The 15716-nt window shown below is 26.7% G+C and overlaps 1 protein-coding gene across 1 annotated transcript in view; it reads right to left on the bottom strand.

Annotated features, from left to right (window-relative positions):
* The window catches only part of LOC136083943 (intraflagellar transport protein 140 homolog), a 36305-nt gene extending 20853 nt beyond the window's left edge, over positions 1-15452 (bottom strand). The window contains 11 exon segments of the mRNA XM_065803900.1: positions 2013-2069; positions 2072-2291; positions 4663-4758; positions 4836-4942; positions 5182-5265; positions 8114-8294; positions 12344-12504; positions 12637-12680; positions 14492-14576; positions 14803-14924; positions 15301-15452. Of these exon segments, the coding sequence (XP_065659972.1) occupies positions 2013-2069; positions 2072-2291; positions 4663-4758; positions 4836-4942; positions 5182-5265; positions 8114-8294; positions 12344-12504; positions 12637-12680; positions 14492-14576; positions 14803-14924; positions 15301-15376 (1233 nt within the window). The 5' untranslated portion in view covers positions 15377-15452.
* Between the last annotated feature and the right edge of the window lie 264 nt (positions 15453-15716).

Raw genomic sequence — 15716 nt, 5'->3', positions numbered from 1 at the left:
CAAAAAACTTTTTGGAGACACCCCACTACTGACAGCAGAAGGTCTGGTGAATGTCTAAGTCAACACTGGTTTGTCCAATTCCTCAATAAATAAATTGGTGCCTACCATAAACCAAGTCACCAAAAGTCACGTTGTGGAACCCAACTTTAAAACAAAGTTTATTGAGATTGGAAAGAAGCTGTCTGCTCATTTCACTCAAACTGACATTGAAGTCTTCAATGACAAATCACAGAGAAGGAAGCAATTGGTTGTACACTGCAAAAACCTAGGAGAACTTCTGAATGATGTCCTGCTTCAAAGACAAGTCTATAAACAGCACATTGTGAAGCTTGGTCTAGATGGTGGTGGTGGCTTCTTTAAGGTCAGTCTGGGCATTCAAGAGATGGAGCAAGTGTTAGAGTCTAGGTCTCCACTTTGCAAGAAAACCTTGACATCACAAGTAGCTAAAGAAAGTGGAGTGAAGCGTCAACTTCTTGTTGCTGTAGCAGAAGAAGTTCCAGAAAACTACAACAATGTAAGAAAAATTTTGAATCTTATTCATCCTGAGGGTGCCCATTTCCTCATCTCATGTGATTTGAAGTTAGCCAATATTATCTGTGGTTTTCAGTCCCATTCAAGCTCTCACCCATGCACTTGGTGTGAAGTTGAAAGGATTTGTCTGCATGTGGAAGTCCTCGAACATTTGGTTCATTGAGAAAATGCTTCAAAGCATTCCAGGACAATGGTCAGGACTACAAAAGAGTTAAAGATTTTAAGAATGTTGTCCATGAGCCTCTTTTAAGCTTGCCTGATAATGTCCTAGTCTTGGACTTCATTCCACCAATGGAACTCCATCTCTTACTTGGAGTAGTCAACCATCTGTTCAGAGCATTGAAGGAAGAGTGGTTGAAAGCTGATGAGTGGCCCAAGGCTCTTCACATCAAGCCTCAGCCTTTCCATGGTGGTCAGTTTGCAGGAAATGAGTGTAGAAAACTCCTCAAAAATGTAGATATCCTTCAAAGGCTTGCAGAAGAAGACTGTGCGTTCAACATTTTTGGCATTGTTGATGCACTGAGAAAATTTGATGCAGTGGTGTCTGCCTGCTTTGGAATGACCCTGGAACCTGACTATTATGAAAAACTATCATCATTCCAAGCCTCCTATCTGGCTCTTGACAGAGTAAGTGTTACTCCAAAAGTCCATGCAGTGTTTTACCACATCAAACACTTCATAGAAAAGAATCAAGACTCCCTTAGAATATATAGTGAGCAGGCCACTGAAACTCTTCACCACAGCTTCAAGTCTCATTGGAGCAGATACAAGAGGCCAGTAGACCATCCAGAATATGGAAAGTGGCTGCAAACTTGTCTCGTGGACTACAACAGCAAGAATATCTAAATTGGGAGTAAAAACTATTTTTTTATTCTGCCAGTAAACTAAGATTTTTTTTTTTTTTAGGAATGAGTAATTTAAAACTTTCTTCCTTCTTAGAACACACAGAATACTTCTTTTTATTTCTATCAATATTATGGACATGATTGTGGTTTCATGTGTGGTTAATGCTTTGCAATGTAGAATTTAAAAACTAATATTTACTAAAGAATACATCACTTTATGAAAATGTCACAAAGTTTTTTAGCTCTTTACCTTATGTTTTAAACTAGTTATGTACACATATGATAATATTTATTTTTAAATATAAACTTTCAAATTTGAATGCTCTAGAAAATCAAAATAAACAGAATGCTCTCATTTTCTCTCTATTGTGTAGGATCTAATTTTCAAATCAAGTTTTCTTCCAAGGACGGTTACAGATGATTTCAAATTTTACATTTTTGTGATCAGGAATATTACAAAAATCATCCCTCAAAAGGGTTTTTCTGGAGGGCTTCAAAGTAGTTTCTACCAATTTTGGACAGGTGTGACAATTTTACATAAAACTTTAAATACTCACACAATTTTACATAAAACATGGAACAAATACATAAAACTTATACTATTTTGCATTTTACAGTTTTTTAAAAAATTTTTACCTTTGCTAAACGAATTGCATTTGAATAACATTGTGCACGAGAAAAAAAATGGATTGATTTTGGGATATATTTCCAGAAATTTCAAATTGACATGCAAGATGGTAGCAAGCTGCTTTATCTCCAGTATCCTGACAAAGCTGCTCTGCTTCTTTCATATTTTCACAAAAGCAGTGTATGCGAAACATTGATAAATAGTCTTCAGATTGCTTATTAAAAAAAAATGCAGCTTCCATATCACCTAAGCTTTCAAGGTATCGGGCCCACCATTTCATTAACTCCCTTCAAAAAATTTACAAAAATGTTAATTTTTAACATTGATAACTAGCTAAAACAACATTAAAAGCTAAACCATAGCAAGTCAGTAGGGAGAGGAGATTTTTAAAAGTCAATAAGATGATATAAAAAATCATAAAAATATTTATAAAAAAATCATTGTAATAATGTAAAAAGAAAACCTAGAACTACAATAATAGGAAAAAGATGTCATGTTTAAGAAATGACTTATTATTTAGCTGCCAAAACAAATCTATTTTTTTTCACATTAATGATGACATTAATGATATTTTGATCAATTGCACTAGTGGTCTTGCGTTTTTATTCTCTACCAGCCACACTAGCAACAGTTCCAATAAGATTATGCTTCTTAACAATTGAGAAAATGAAGTTATGCTTTGACACAAATAACATCAGTCTTTTGGAATGGCCATCTCAAAATCCAGACTTGAATCCAATAGAAAATTGGTGGTATTTTTTGGACAGAAAAATTGGCAAACAAGCATTTAGACGCAAAGACAACTTGAAAGAAGCTATAATGAAGGCATGGGATAAAATAACAATAGAATAACGTAACGCTTGATATATACAGGCCTTGTTAAGAAGCGTTACGCAGCTCGCATTTTGCTTGCGAAAAGGCAATTTGCCTATGCCTTCAGCAGTTTTGCGCTATGCAAAAACCTTTATCTTTTAGAATATTTAAATTATCTTTCGATGTTGTTAACGTGACGTTTATTCAGAATAAATAAAGTCGTAAGTAAAAGCATTTAACCGCAATTATAAACTAATAGATTTTTTGTTAAAGAAACAGTTTGTTTAACAATTTTTTTTTTGTTGTTAAAAATTAGTTAAAAAAAATAAAGTGTTTTAAGTTTCATCTTAAGGAATTAAATATATAAATTACTTTTAAATATAAAAATTATTTTGTCATAATAGTTTAAAAATTCCACAATTTATTTTGATTTAAATATTTTATTAATAAGATATTTTGTTTATTGTTAATTCAATAACGTAAAGTTTTAATGACGTTCGTTTAATTTATGAAAATAAATTATGATCATGAATATGTTATCGGTAACTGATAAATAATAAAAAAAAGCTCTATATTGTTTAAAAACATTATTAAAAAGAGTTCACAAAATAAATAAGAAAAAATTTATTAACAGTTCATAAATTAACCAAAAACCAACTGTAAAATTATAAGAAAATAAACAAATATCATTTTACATTTTATGAAAAAAATATATTTTTCAAAATAAAATTTAGTTCATATTTGAAAAAAATAATAAAAATGATTTTTCAAATAGGAACTTAGATTTTATTTGTAACTTTTGCTATAGTGAGAAAAAAAAAAACTGTTTGATTTTTAACGTGTTAATAAAATAACTTTAATTACAATGTGATACTTGAAAAGACGCAAGTGACGCAATATAACTTCTAACAATACAAAATAAATTTGCAAAGTTGAGTTACTTAGAAATGCGTTACGCAGCGAAATCTCATAACACATCATTGGATTCAAGTATCATAAGACCTTTTCTGATACTTGAATCCAATGATCACACTCATTGTGTTATTTCAGAGAAACAAGTGTTTTACCAGGATTCTCTTTAATACTCTCTGAACAAATTATTTTCTCTCTAAGCTAAATAAATTAAGTTAATAACTGAATCTTACTTTTTTGCCTGCTGAAAAATGGCTCTTGTGGTTGTAATTTTTAAAAAATCTAAAGATTGCTCTGATCTCTCTAGCTACTGCCCAATTCCGTCTTTTTTTAATATAACACAATGTAACGAATTTTTGTTTTTGTTTTTTCCTTTTAATTTTTTCAATTCGATAATTTAATATAATGGAGATAACTTTAATCTTTACACAAAATTTCAAATTTATAAAGCCATTAAAATAGAACTTAGAAATATGTGGATTTATTATATAATCCTGTTTTTACAATAAAACTAATGTCAATCAAAGGTATTTTCAACATTTAGATTCGTGGCATCAAAAAAAAAAAAAAAAAAAAAAAAAAAAAAAAAAAAAAAAATCAAGAATGAAACACAAATCCATGAACAGTTTTATAATTGAAAAGAGTTAGTTTCAGACTTTTTTTTATAACATTTTTTTTTAGCATGCTGTTAAACTATAAGATTTATTTGAAAATTTAAAAAATTGTTATTTGTATTAATAATGTTCAACTGGCAATTTTAATTAAATAATATTAATAATGTTCAGAGTTAGACAGAGTTAGAATTAGACAGTTAATAATGTTGATTAATTCTATTTATTAGATATCATGTCTTATTCTCAGGTTAAAAGTAACTGGTAATAACAAAAGAAACATTATTAACGGATTAAAATCTTTAATAACTAAAACTCATACCTGTCTTTTCTTTTGAGAATATATGCTTGTAGTTCATCCACATCATCCATCATCATTCTTGGTACTTTAAAGCGAAAAGTACCAGATTTTTCAAAACTAAACATGTTAATAATTTTATTAAACTTTTAATATATTTAACATGAATATTTGTACACTGAAAAAAAAAATCATACTTTTCAACAGCACCTTCTTTATTACCCAGATCTTCAAGGTATTGTCCATAACAGTAGAAAGTGGTTCTTAAATGAATTCTATCATGCTTTTCAGCACATTCAATAGCCTATTACATAAATATTTTATCATGACGTTGTATTTGAATACAAGAAAATTACAAGAACAAACTAAAAGTACAAATTACAAGAAAAAACTGAAAGTACATAATACAAGAACTAATTGAAAGTACAGAATACAAGAACAAATTGAAATTACAGAATACAAGAACTAATTGAAATAAAATGTTACAACAACAAACTAAAAACTTTTATATTATAAATTGACTTTAATAATTAAAAAAACAACCTGAGTCCAATTGTTTGAAGCTTGATAAAAGATATTAAGAAGATCATATCGATGACAATTCTTGTACAACTGCTCTGCTTCTTCCTAATTTAACACACATAATATAACTGTAATTTATTTAAGTAATTACTAATATAACATTTATAATTATGTTATCCTCACAAATAAGAGAAACAGAGATTAGACCCATCAAATCCCTGGAAGTATTTTAAACTTGTTTCTCTTTGTAGCCGCCTTGCTCAGTAAAGTTTCAGGGTTATGGAGTTAAGAAAGAGGTATATAACAACAAGTATAAATAAAAATTAAAACCCCCTGGGCCATAATGAGGTAAATATATTTAAAAAATATTAATTATGCAATAACATAAAATCAAATAGTTCATTCACCATATATGGTGATAGTTATTACTATAGCCATTAAAAAATAAATTGTAAAAAAGCATAAATCTTTTTTAGCAATAATAATAATTTTGCAACTTCATGTATATGAAACTTTAAAAAAAGACCTTTATTTGTTATCTGCTTAATTAACTGATTAGAAAAATAACAGTTTTTAAACCATGGATTATATTGAAATCTAAAACAAGCAAAGTATTAAGCAAAATGATCAAATTTAGTATTGTTAAGGTTAATGAAAATAATTACATTTTCAAGAAAAATATATTTTGATTTTCAATTGTTACAATATTTCATTTAAAAATTAGTGAAATTAAAAAATTTATGTATTATGTGCCCTAAGCTTTTTTAATCAAACAAAAAAATCAAAATTTTGCAAAAAAAAAAAAAAAATTAATAACAATATAAGTTTTGGTTTCATTAATACATCGATTGAAAAAAATGTTTATTATGGCTGATATTAGTCTGTAATAATGTTTTTAATAAATGTAATAAAAATAATAATAATAATAATAAATGTAATAAAAGTAATCATTTTTTCATTCTAAAAATAATATTTTTGACAAAAAAAAAAAAAACATTTCATAAGGTCACTAAACATATGAGATGATATAAAAAGTTCGAGCATTTTAAAGTATACAACAATTATAAACAGTATTTTGCAATACTAAACAACTTTTCCTTTAAGTACGAATATATCTTCAAACTGAAATTAACTAGGCATGAAAAATTACTGCTGACAGCATACTGTATGTCACATAGGCAGGGGCATTCAATACTGCAGCAAATGTTAATTTAATGCCCCTGCATTAAATAAGCATTAACATTTAAAATGCTAATTTTTATCTAAACAGATTCTAAGACAAAGAAGAAAAAAATAATGAAAAAATCAAACTTTTATTGCCATAATAAATGTTTTCCATATTGTCGTCTGTCAGGTAATACTTCCTATGAGTAAAAAACACTTTTTTTTTTAAAGGAGAAGTTTAAACTCATTAAGCTTAAACAACTACAAAAAATAATCAACAGAAAAAAGATAAATCTTGTTACAAGAAACATAATTTTATTAATTTTTGAAAATTTTTAAATTTAATGGAATAGAACAGAATTTGCATAAAAAATATTACTGAATTTTTGCAATAACTCTTAATTGAAGCGCACTGCTAATACCAGTACTTACAGTGAGTCAGCACAAGCCATACTTTACTAATTGGCGACATGCTCATCATTTAGCAAAATAACAAGCGTTTAAAATTACCTGACAGACAATGGTATGTAGATTTCAGTATTACACTATGAGTGACATTTTATGCACAGCTATATCTGGATTGATACGCAAGTGTGTGTGTGTATATATAAAAGAAATCCTTTTGCAATGTCAAAAAAAAATAAAAACTACTCTTGACCTGCAAATTGATGCTTTAACAGTTAGAAAAAAGCTTACTTAACAACATGTTAAAGCAAAGGTACCAAAGAAGTGTCCATTTTTATCACTAAATAATATTAAAAATAGGAAAGATTTTGCTAGAGAGCATGTGGGCATGCCATTTTCAGAATGGCAAAATATTTTTTGGTCATATGAGACCAAAATTAACTTGTTTGGGTCAGATCAGCAAGACCAAAAAAAAAAAGAACATGATTCTAGATATACTGTTAAAACGGTCAAACATGGTGGTGGAAGTATTAAAATATGGGGTTGCTTTTCATATTATGGAGTAGGCCTCCTTTTTTGGAATAATGAAAATATGACCAAAGAAATATACTTAAATATACTGGAGAATGTTATGCTACCATTTGCAGAAGAAAATCTACCTTTGATTTGGTCTATCAACGAGATAATGACCCAAAGCATACAGCGAAGGTAGTAAAAATTTGGTTCCATAATGAGATAATTTGGATTTTGAAGTGGGCAGCCCAAATACCGAACATGAACTCAATAGAAAATCTCTGAGCACACGTAAAAAATAAATTAGGAAAACTTATTAAGACCCAAAATAAAAATGAATGTTGGAAAAACATTTCAATAAGTACATTCCAAAAATTAGTTTATACTATGGCAAAAAGATGTGCAGCAATAATTGCAAATAACGGGTATACACCCAAATATTAATAAATTATGAGTAAATTAAATTTTTAATTATCATTGTTCATTATTTTTAACAAAACATGTATTTAATTTTAATTTACCTCTTTTTTTGCATAATAGATATTCGTAAAAATAAAATATAGTAAATAAATTTTGCTTTGTAATTGTTTCATTACATTAAAAATATTAGTTTATAATTATATTATAACTAATTAAATAAATAAGATATATATATATATATATATATGTATATATTAATTATATTATAACTAATTAAATAATATATATATATATATATATATATATATATATATATATATATATATATATATATATAATATATATATATATATATATATATATATATATATATATATATATATATATGAGCACATTTAAATATGTGTGTGTAAAGATGCATATTGCATATACTTTTTAAAATATATCTTACATGCATTCCCACTTGTATGGCAAGCATTGCAACATGGGCATCAACTTCAACTTCTGATAACTGAGCATCACGAATTGCTTTCACTGCTGCTGCATTACCCATGTTACCTAAGCACATAAATGCAACATCCAGATGCTTTGTCTTAACGCACATTCGTGCCATATTTTCCCAAACAGATGGACTTAAAAAAAAATCATCATAATTACTCATTTTTATCCATTTTTAAACTTTTTCTTAATCATTAACCCAAAACTTTAATTTTTTATAACTGAAAATACTATTTTATTTCTGGTAATTTGCACAAAACATTTAAACTTCCATTTTTCACAAAAATTAATTGACAAAAAAGATTGCTTCATATTTAGAAGACAATATACAAGCGCCATACTGAATGAATGATCTTGTTAAGTAGATAAGGAAATTTTTATTTTTAAAATGTATGTTATTAGTAAGAGTCAAATTTAAATTATCTGTCATCAGTACTAAGTAGAAATCTTTTGAAAAAGTAAGTAAAATCTATTTCAAACACTTATTATTTCATTCACATACTTTTATTTTATTCACATATTTTGTACGTAGTTTTATATACTATTTATTTTATATTTATTATTCCATTCACATATATTGTAGATAGCATTATATATTTAATATAAAATACAGTAAAATGGAATAAAATATAACAAAGTAAACTACCAATAATTCAAACCTCCTGGGGTGAAAAAAAAGGGTTCAAGTAAATGTTTGGATTCAACAGGACTTTGAAAATACTTAAGTAGAATTTTGAGTTCAGAGAGAGGATTCCAGTTATAACGAGTTTACTATAGTTTAATTGATCTTTTTTACATAAAAAAAAAGACAATTTTTTTGAAACTGTGCAAACATTAAAATATATTTGGATCTAGTCAAATATATTTTAATGTTTGCTACAGAAACTTTATTTAATTGAAATAAAAAACATTTTGTTCTATTCCTACATCATAGGAAAATGAAATATGCAAGTCAAAAAACAATTTAAAGAATGCCTAATTAAAAAAAGCAACCAATAATAACAAATTTATAAAAATACAAGTAATTATCAAAAAAACAACTTAATCCTGTGATGTCGAGTCATTGAGAGGGTCTAGAGGATGTATTGAGCTATCCCTTGTGCAGTTTTTGGTGTAATAAAACCTGTCGTCTTTTACAATTACTTTTGGTATGCATGTTTGACAAAGCCAAACAAAGCATTTTCATTTTTTGCATTTTTACCATTCCCTATTTTGGTATGTTGCAGCTTTGCCCAAAACTAATTTTACACTAGGCTTGTTTTGTTGCTGTTGGAGTCACTGTTGTTCTTGATTTATTTGCTGCTCTTTATGAAAGTTAAGCTTACGCTGTTTTCAAGCATTCTTTGGCGCTTTTTTGCTATCAGCATCATTCAACCTCTTGAGCATTTTAAGTTTGTTAAGACACCTCCTTTTAAGTCTTTGTACCCCTACATTTTTTCATTTTTTTGTGTGGACATGTTGGATGCATAACATTTGTTGCATAACAATTAGGCCAGTTGGAATCACCTATTAACTTCTTTTTAAACAGCTTAAAATGCAATACTGAATATATTTTTGTGTGGACATGTTGGATGCATAACATTTGTTACATAACAAGTAGGCCAGTGGCAAACAATTAGGCCAGTTGCAATCACCTATTAACTTCTTTTTAAACAGCTTAAAATGCAATACTGAAGATTAGTTGCAGACGAGTTGACTTTAGGCTGATGCTATACAACTTTATGCTGATGTTGGATGTTTTTGATTTTGACGGTTGAGATGATGGTGTTTCAAATAAATTAGCAATTTGTAATTTTGATTTAATGGATTTTATAGATGTTGAGTGAAAATAAATCATTATTTTAAAATCTAATGACTACTTGCATGCATGTAAAAACTTCTCAAGAGCTGAAAATTATGTTTGGAGCTGACTAATGCATTCTTTTGATAAATTGCTAAACTTTGTCTCTGCAATTTACACTTTGCAGACTAAACTGCAATTTGCACTTAACTCTAATGATATGGCAACATCTAGTGGCTGTAGAACGTGTAACAACTGAACTAGTAAGCAAATTGACAAGATATTATTTTTAATGTTAATAAGTATGACATGAAAGATAACATGTGTCAAGTGTCCATCTAAAACTAAAATAATAATACATGGATGTATATCTAGATGTTCTCAATATGGTTAGAGTTACCCCAATCTTTAAAAGAGGGGAATTAGCAAAACTCAACTCAAAAATTTTAGAAAGTTTTTTGTATAATAGAACGTATAACCATCTAACTATAAATAAGATATTATATAATAATAAATGTAGATTTAAAAAAAATAATTTGGCTGAACATGCAATATTTCAACTAACTAGAAGTATTTCAAATTTGTTTAAAAAACCACAATATGGTGGAGAATAACAATATGGTGGAGAATAACAATATGGTGGAGAATAACAATATGCTGGAGAATAACAATATGCTGGAGAATAACAATATGCTGGAGAATTCCAGAAGGATTAAATCCTTTAGATTTTACTAGATCCTTTGCTTTTATTTACATTAACGCTCTTTATAAAGCATCAAATTTAACAAAAAATGTTTAGTCATTACACAAACCTTTTTTTAACTGACAATAATTTATCAATATTATTTGAAAAAAATGAATAGTGAACTCCATGAAATAGATCCTCTTTTATCCAGTTTTAGAAAAAAAAATCTACTTCAGAATATTCCTTTTCTGTTTATTGATAATACTAAAATAAAGAGAGTCAAAGTTAGAAATAATTTAGATGTTTATTTTGATGAAATTCTCATGTGGAAAAATCGAATTGACAATTTAAACAATAAAATAGCTAGAGGTATAAGAATGATATACAAGTCAAGAAATCTCTTAAGTAAAAATAATTTACTAGAATTTTACTACTCATTTGTTCATTGCCATATTAATTATGCTAATACTGCATGGGGTGGTGTAAACAAAAGTATACTAGAACCTCTTTATCATTAAAAGAAGCTGCATGCCTTATAAACTTTAAAGACCATTTTAATCATACCAAGCCTATCTTACATAAAATGAATATTCTTAATGTAAACAAGCCTAAGGTTTATAATGTTCTTTGCTTTAAATATAAATGTAAAACCAACACCTCTCTTTTTTCTTTTTGCAATTTATACTCACATAAAGAAAAAAAAAAATACTAGCTTTGAAATAAAAAGTTTATCTGACAGCCTTTTTTGCATATAAATTTTTGTAGATCTTATCAAGGAACTTTTTTATGGAACAAAGAAGTTTTAAAATATTTTAATTTTTCTCAATAATGGAATTACAACACATTTAAAACTTAAACAAATATTTTTATATACTAATAAAATACTTCTATATTTTTAATTTTCATGAAGTAAAATCTTTCTAAATCACTTCTAAATATTTATATATATGAATTTTTACTTTCTACAAAAAAATATAGATTCAACACTATAAACGTGACAAATGTAATTAAAAAACAAAGCTAAGGGTCTTGTTGTCAATACCCTTAGGGTCTTGACAACAAGACCCTTAGGTCTTCTATGAGTTTTTCTTTTTTTTATAAACCTATATTATACTTTTATTATCCTATATAATATATTATTGAATTGATTATAATTTTAAAACGACTAATATTGTACAACATTTAAAGTTTCTTTGATGGCTACTTTTATTCAGTTAAAAATTTAACAATTTATCAAAAAAATTATTTATTTTGTATAAAAATGTTACATCATTTTACTCAGAAAATGATTCTCAACAAAAAATTCAAAAAATATTTGTAAAAAGTTTATTCAATAAATTAATTAAAAGCAATAAATAAACAATGTCATAACTATTTCATTATATTCTTTATCTCTATTCTGTTCTACTTTAATTAATTAAAAAAAGGTTAAATATTAACCTTCTTAAAGAAAAAAAATTATAAAAACTATAAACTGACAAAAATTTAATCTAACAATGTAACAATTACCGAGTTTTTACATCATGTCTAACCTGCATATTATCTTTGGAAGGAAAAACAAAAGCTTCTAATGTTGCGCTATCTAAATTACATAATACTTAAGAATATAAAAAATACTATTGAGCAAAAAGATATTTTACAAATCAAATTTCTGCATGCTTTTATGGGATCTTTATTTAAATTAAAAAAAAAATGTCAGCATAAATAAAAAAGTATACCTTTTGATAGACTTGATAGCTTTAAAAGCTTCATCCATATTACCAATTGCAGATAAATAGCTGTAACTCATCATGGCTGCTGTAGTTACCTGGTCGCCATTCTCAAATTCTACAAAGTCACGCATTGTTTTTCTTACCACACATTGATCTCTATGCTGACCCTGTCATGTAATTGTTTACTGAACTTATTTAAAATTAATCTTTTTAAACAGAAATCAAAATAAAAAAGTGAAAAATATTAACTTGAAAAATTAATAACTTGATAAAAAAAAATCTTGCTTTTAATAACATACTGATTGAATAAAGTAACAAAAAGGCGTATCCATCCCCAATAACCCTGTACATAAAAAATATATATATTACTCAAAATAATCTTTTAAACTATTTCAAATAATGACAAGTGTAACAACAATAACTTGAAATTAACTTGTTAAAGTACCAATTATTGAGGCATAAAAATGATTAACCTAACTATGGAAAATAATTAGGGCATAAAAATGATTAACCTAACTATGGAAAATAATTAGGACATAAAAATGATTGACCTAACTATGGAAAATAATTAGGGAATAAAAATGATTAACCTAACTATGGAAGAGATTAAAAAGTAGAAAATAAAAAATTAGAATAAATTGTTTTTAAAAAGCTACATTTATGCATGAATTGAAAAGTAAAAATTATCTTATAATTAAAAAATAAACATTTAAAAATGTATGAGCTATACATAAAAAAATCTAGCCATAAATCTAAAATAAATGTCATCAACAAAGAATTAGCAGTCAGCAGGTAAACTTTATTTTTATCTTCTTGTAAAATGTTATAGTTAAAAAGCTTCAAAATTAAAAAAGTATAGAACAATTATTTTCTACTTTTCTGTTTTAAAAAGTTTCTAATAGCATTTGTTTAGAGCATATAAAACTTACTATTATAAATAAAATGACAATTTACCGACAGTATTCTAAACTGCTTCAATGAGGTAAATATTATACTTTATAATTAAAAAAAATGCATAAATGGCCTGTTAGATGGTGAGTATTATTTTTTGAATAGAGTTTAATAGTTTAATAAAACAAAACAAATAGTTTAACAAAACAAAGACAAAGTACTTAAATATGTAAAAAGATAATAAAAATCATAGTGTTGTAAGTTCCAATTAAAATTAAGTAGAGGACTAATGTAGGTGAAACTCCATCCTCAGGGCCACAATATACTTTGTATAATATACTTTATAACTACTTTATTCAATTATAAAGTTTTGGACATAGAATAACCTAGATAATTTAATGAACACATTTGAATCAGTTTTAGGGCCAAATATTGCTTTGAAAACATCTCTAAACACCTCATGGATGAGGTGCATGCAAACAAGCATAGTAAATTTTTTTGACGCTTTTTTTCAAAAAACAAAAGCAAAGCAGTTAGTCTGTGTAACTAGATTTCCTGCCCTTTCAGCATTTTTTGGTATAGCAAGAAGTTTTTCTACCTCTTTTCCCAAAACAATATTGGTAACTTTTTTCTCTGATCCAACAAATATGGCTGGAAAATGTTTTCCATCAACATAAATAATCAATGGCCTATCCACACAAAAATTAGCTTTTGAACTTGCGAAAAACTAAAAACAGTTCTAGATCCTGCTCCAACAAAAATTACAAACAGATAGTGAAAGCTTAGATTAAAACTTTTAAAAACATTTTCAACATCATACGCCAGTGGATCTGAAGTTCAAATAACTGCAGATCTTGCAGGCTTATAAATTTGACTTTAAAATTATTTTTTATTGCAATGAAAAATGCAAGTTTATAAACTTGTAGTTTTTATTTTATATTTTTGAATAATATGGCTGATAATTGCTGAAAGGCATGAAACTTTAAGTTCTATTATAAAGTTGTATTTTATCATTTAAATTACTTTAATATAATTTGATCTATTTTTTGAAAAAAGATATTGATCACTCTTAAACAGACAAGAGCTGTATTTCCAACAATGTGTGTGTATATATATATATATATATACATATATATATATATATATATATATATATATATATATATATATATATATATATAATATATATATATATATATATATATATATATATATATTGTTTTACAATATAAAATTCAAAAAAAAAATTGAATTAAAAGCTACCAGTATAACTAGTATCTGTTTTAAAATGATCTTGGACAACCAAGCCATATTCAGGACAGCTAAACATTGTAACAATTAATGAATTCTAAAGTCAAAAAGTTATTAAAAATTATTCTCATAAAAGTATAACAATTTAACTAACTATAATAGTTCCATTAGTATATTTAATAAACATTTTAATATTTTTGAAAAACATCAAAAGAATTAAAAAATAAAAATAAAATAGATAAAAAGGAGAAAATAAAATAAAAACAAATCCTAAAGATAAAAACAATATTTTAAGGAGACGAATAACAAATTCTAAAAATTACATTATCATAAAGATCTTTTTCAATACTCGTTTCTTCTTGGTTAATAGAACTCATTCGAACTGTCTCACATACTAAAAGTTTTGGCTCAATAGAATCCCAAAATACTGATTTAGGCACATAACCTAAAACATAATAAAGGATTAAAAATATATATGGTGTATGTTTGGAAACACAGTGCAAAATAAGGTAAGCCCATTAAAGCATTTAGATAAGCTACTGAAAAAAATACGTTTACTGATTTATTCAAACATTCAACAACTTTGTTAAAGAAAGACTTTATTCAGAAGGTTTAAGTGAAATTGCTTTTTAATATAAGTAATATAATTTTGACATTAAAAATTTATTTTATACATAGATATTAATGGTCAACACTCTAAACCCATTAGTAGATGTGTGTACTTGCCTAATACTACTTTCTACTTAATATACAAAATCCTGCTGCCCCCAACCCCAACTTTAATCTAAGTACTTCATAAAACATATAAAAGTAGTAAAAACCTTTGATAGCATCTGTTAGCTGTTGTTGTGTAGTTAATAAATCATCAAGTAATTCGTAGTTACTTTCTCCAGACATAAAATTGAAAGATTGAATTTTGGGTCATTCCATGCCAAGTGGTGCAAAGGTCCCTTATGGACCATCTCAGATTTTATTGAAATTTTTTGATTTTGTACATATATATGTTAAAAGCATGTTTTGAAAATTTTAGATCAATATCTAATATGGTTCTTGAGAAAACGCTATTTAAGTAGTGGGCAATTTTGCATAAAATTTCACTCTACAAGAAAAAAGGGTTTTTTCATCATTTTTAACAGCCAATAACTTTTGAACAAGTTAGTTTTATACTTCAATTATTATAAGATAGCAAGTGTGCTGTGGATACTTTGAAAAAAGAAAAAAATATTATTTCTGGCAT

The sequence above is a fragment of the Hydra vulgaris genome, chromosome 08 (genome assembly GCF_038396675.1).
Source record: "Hydra vulgaris chromosome 08, alternate assembly HydraT2T_AEP".
NCBI classification, from domain to species: domain Eukaryota; kingdom Metazoa; phylum Cnidaria; class Hydrozoa; order Anthoathecata; family Hydridae; genus Hydra; species Hydra vulgaris.
This window is presented reverse-complemented; position numbering and strand designations above follow the sequence as displayed.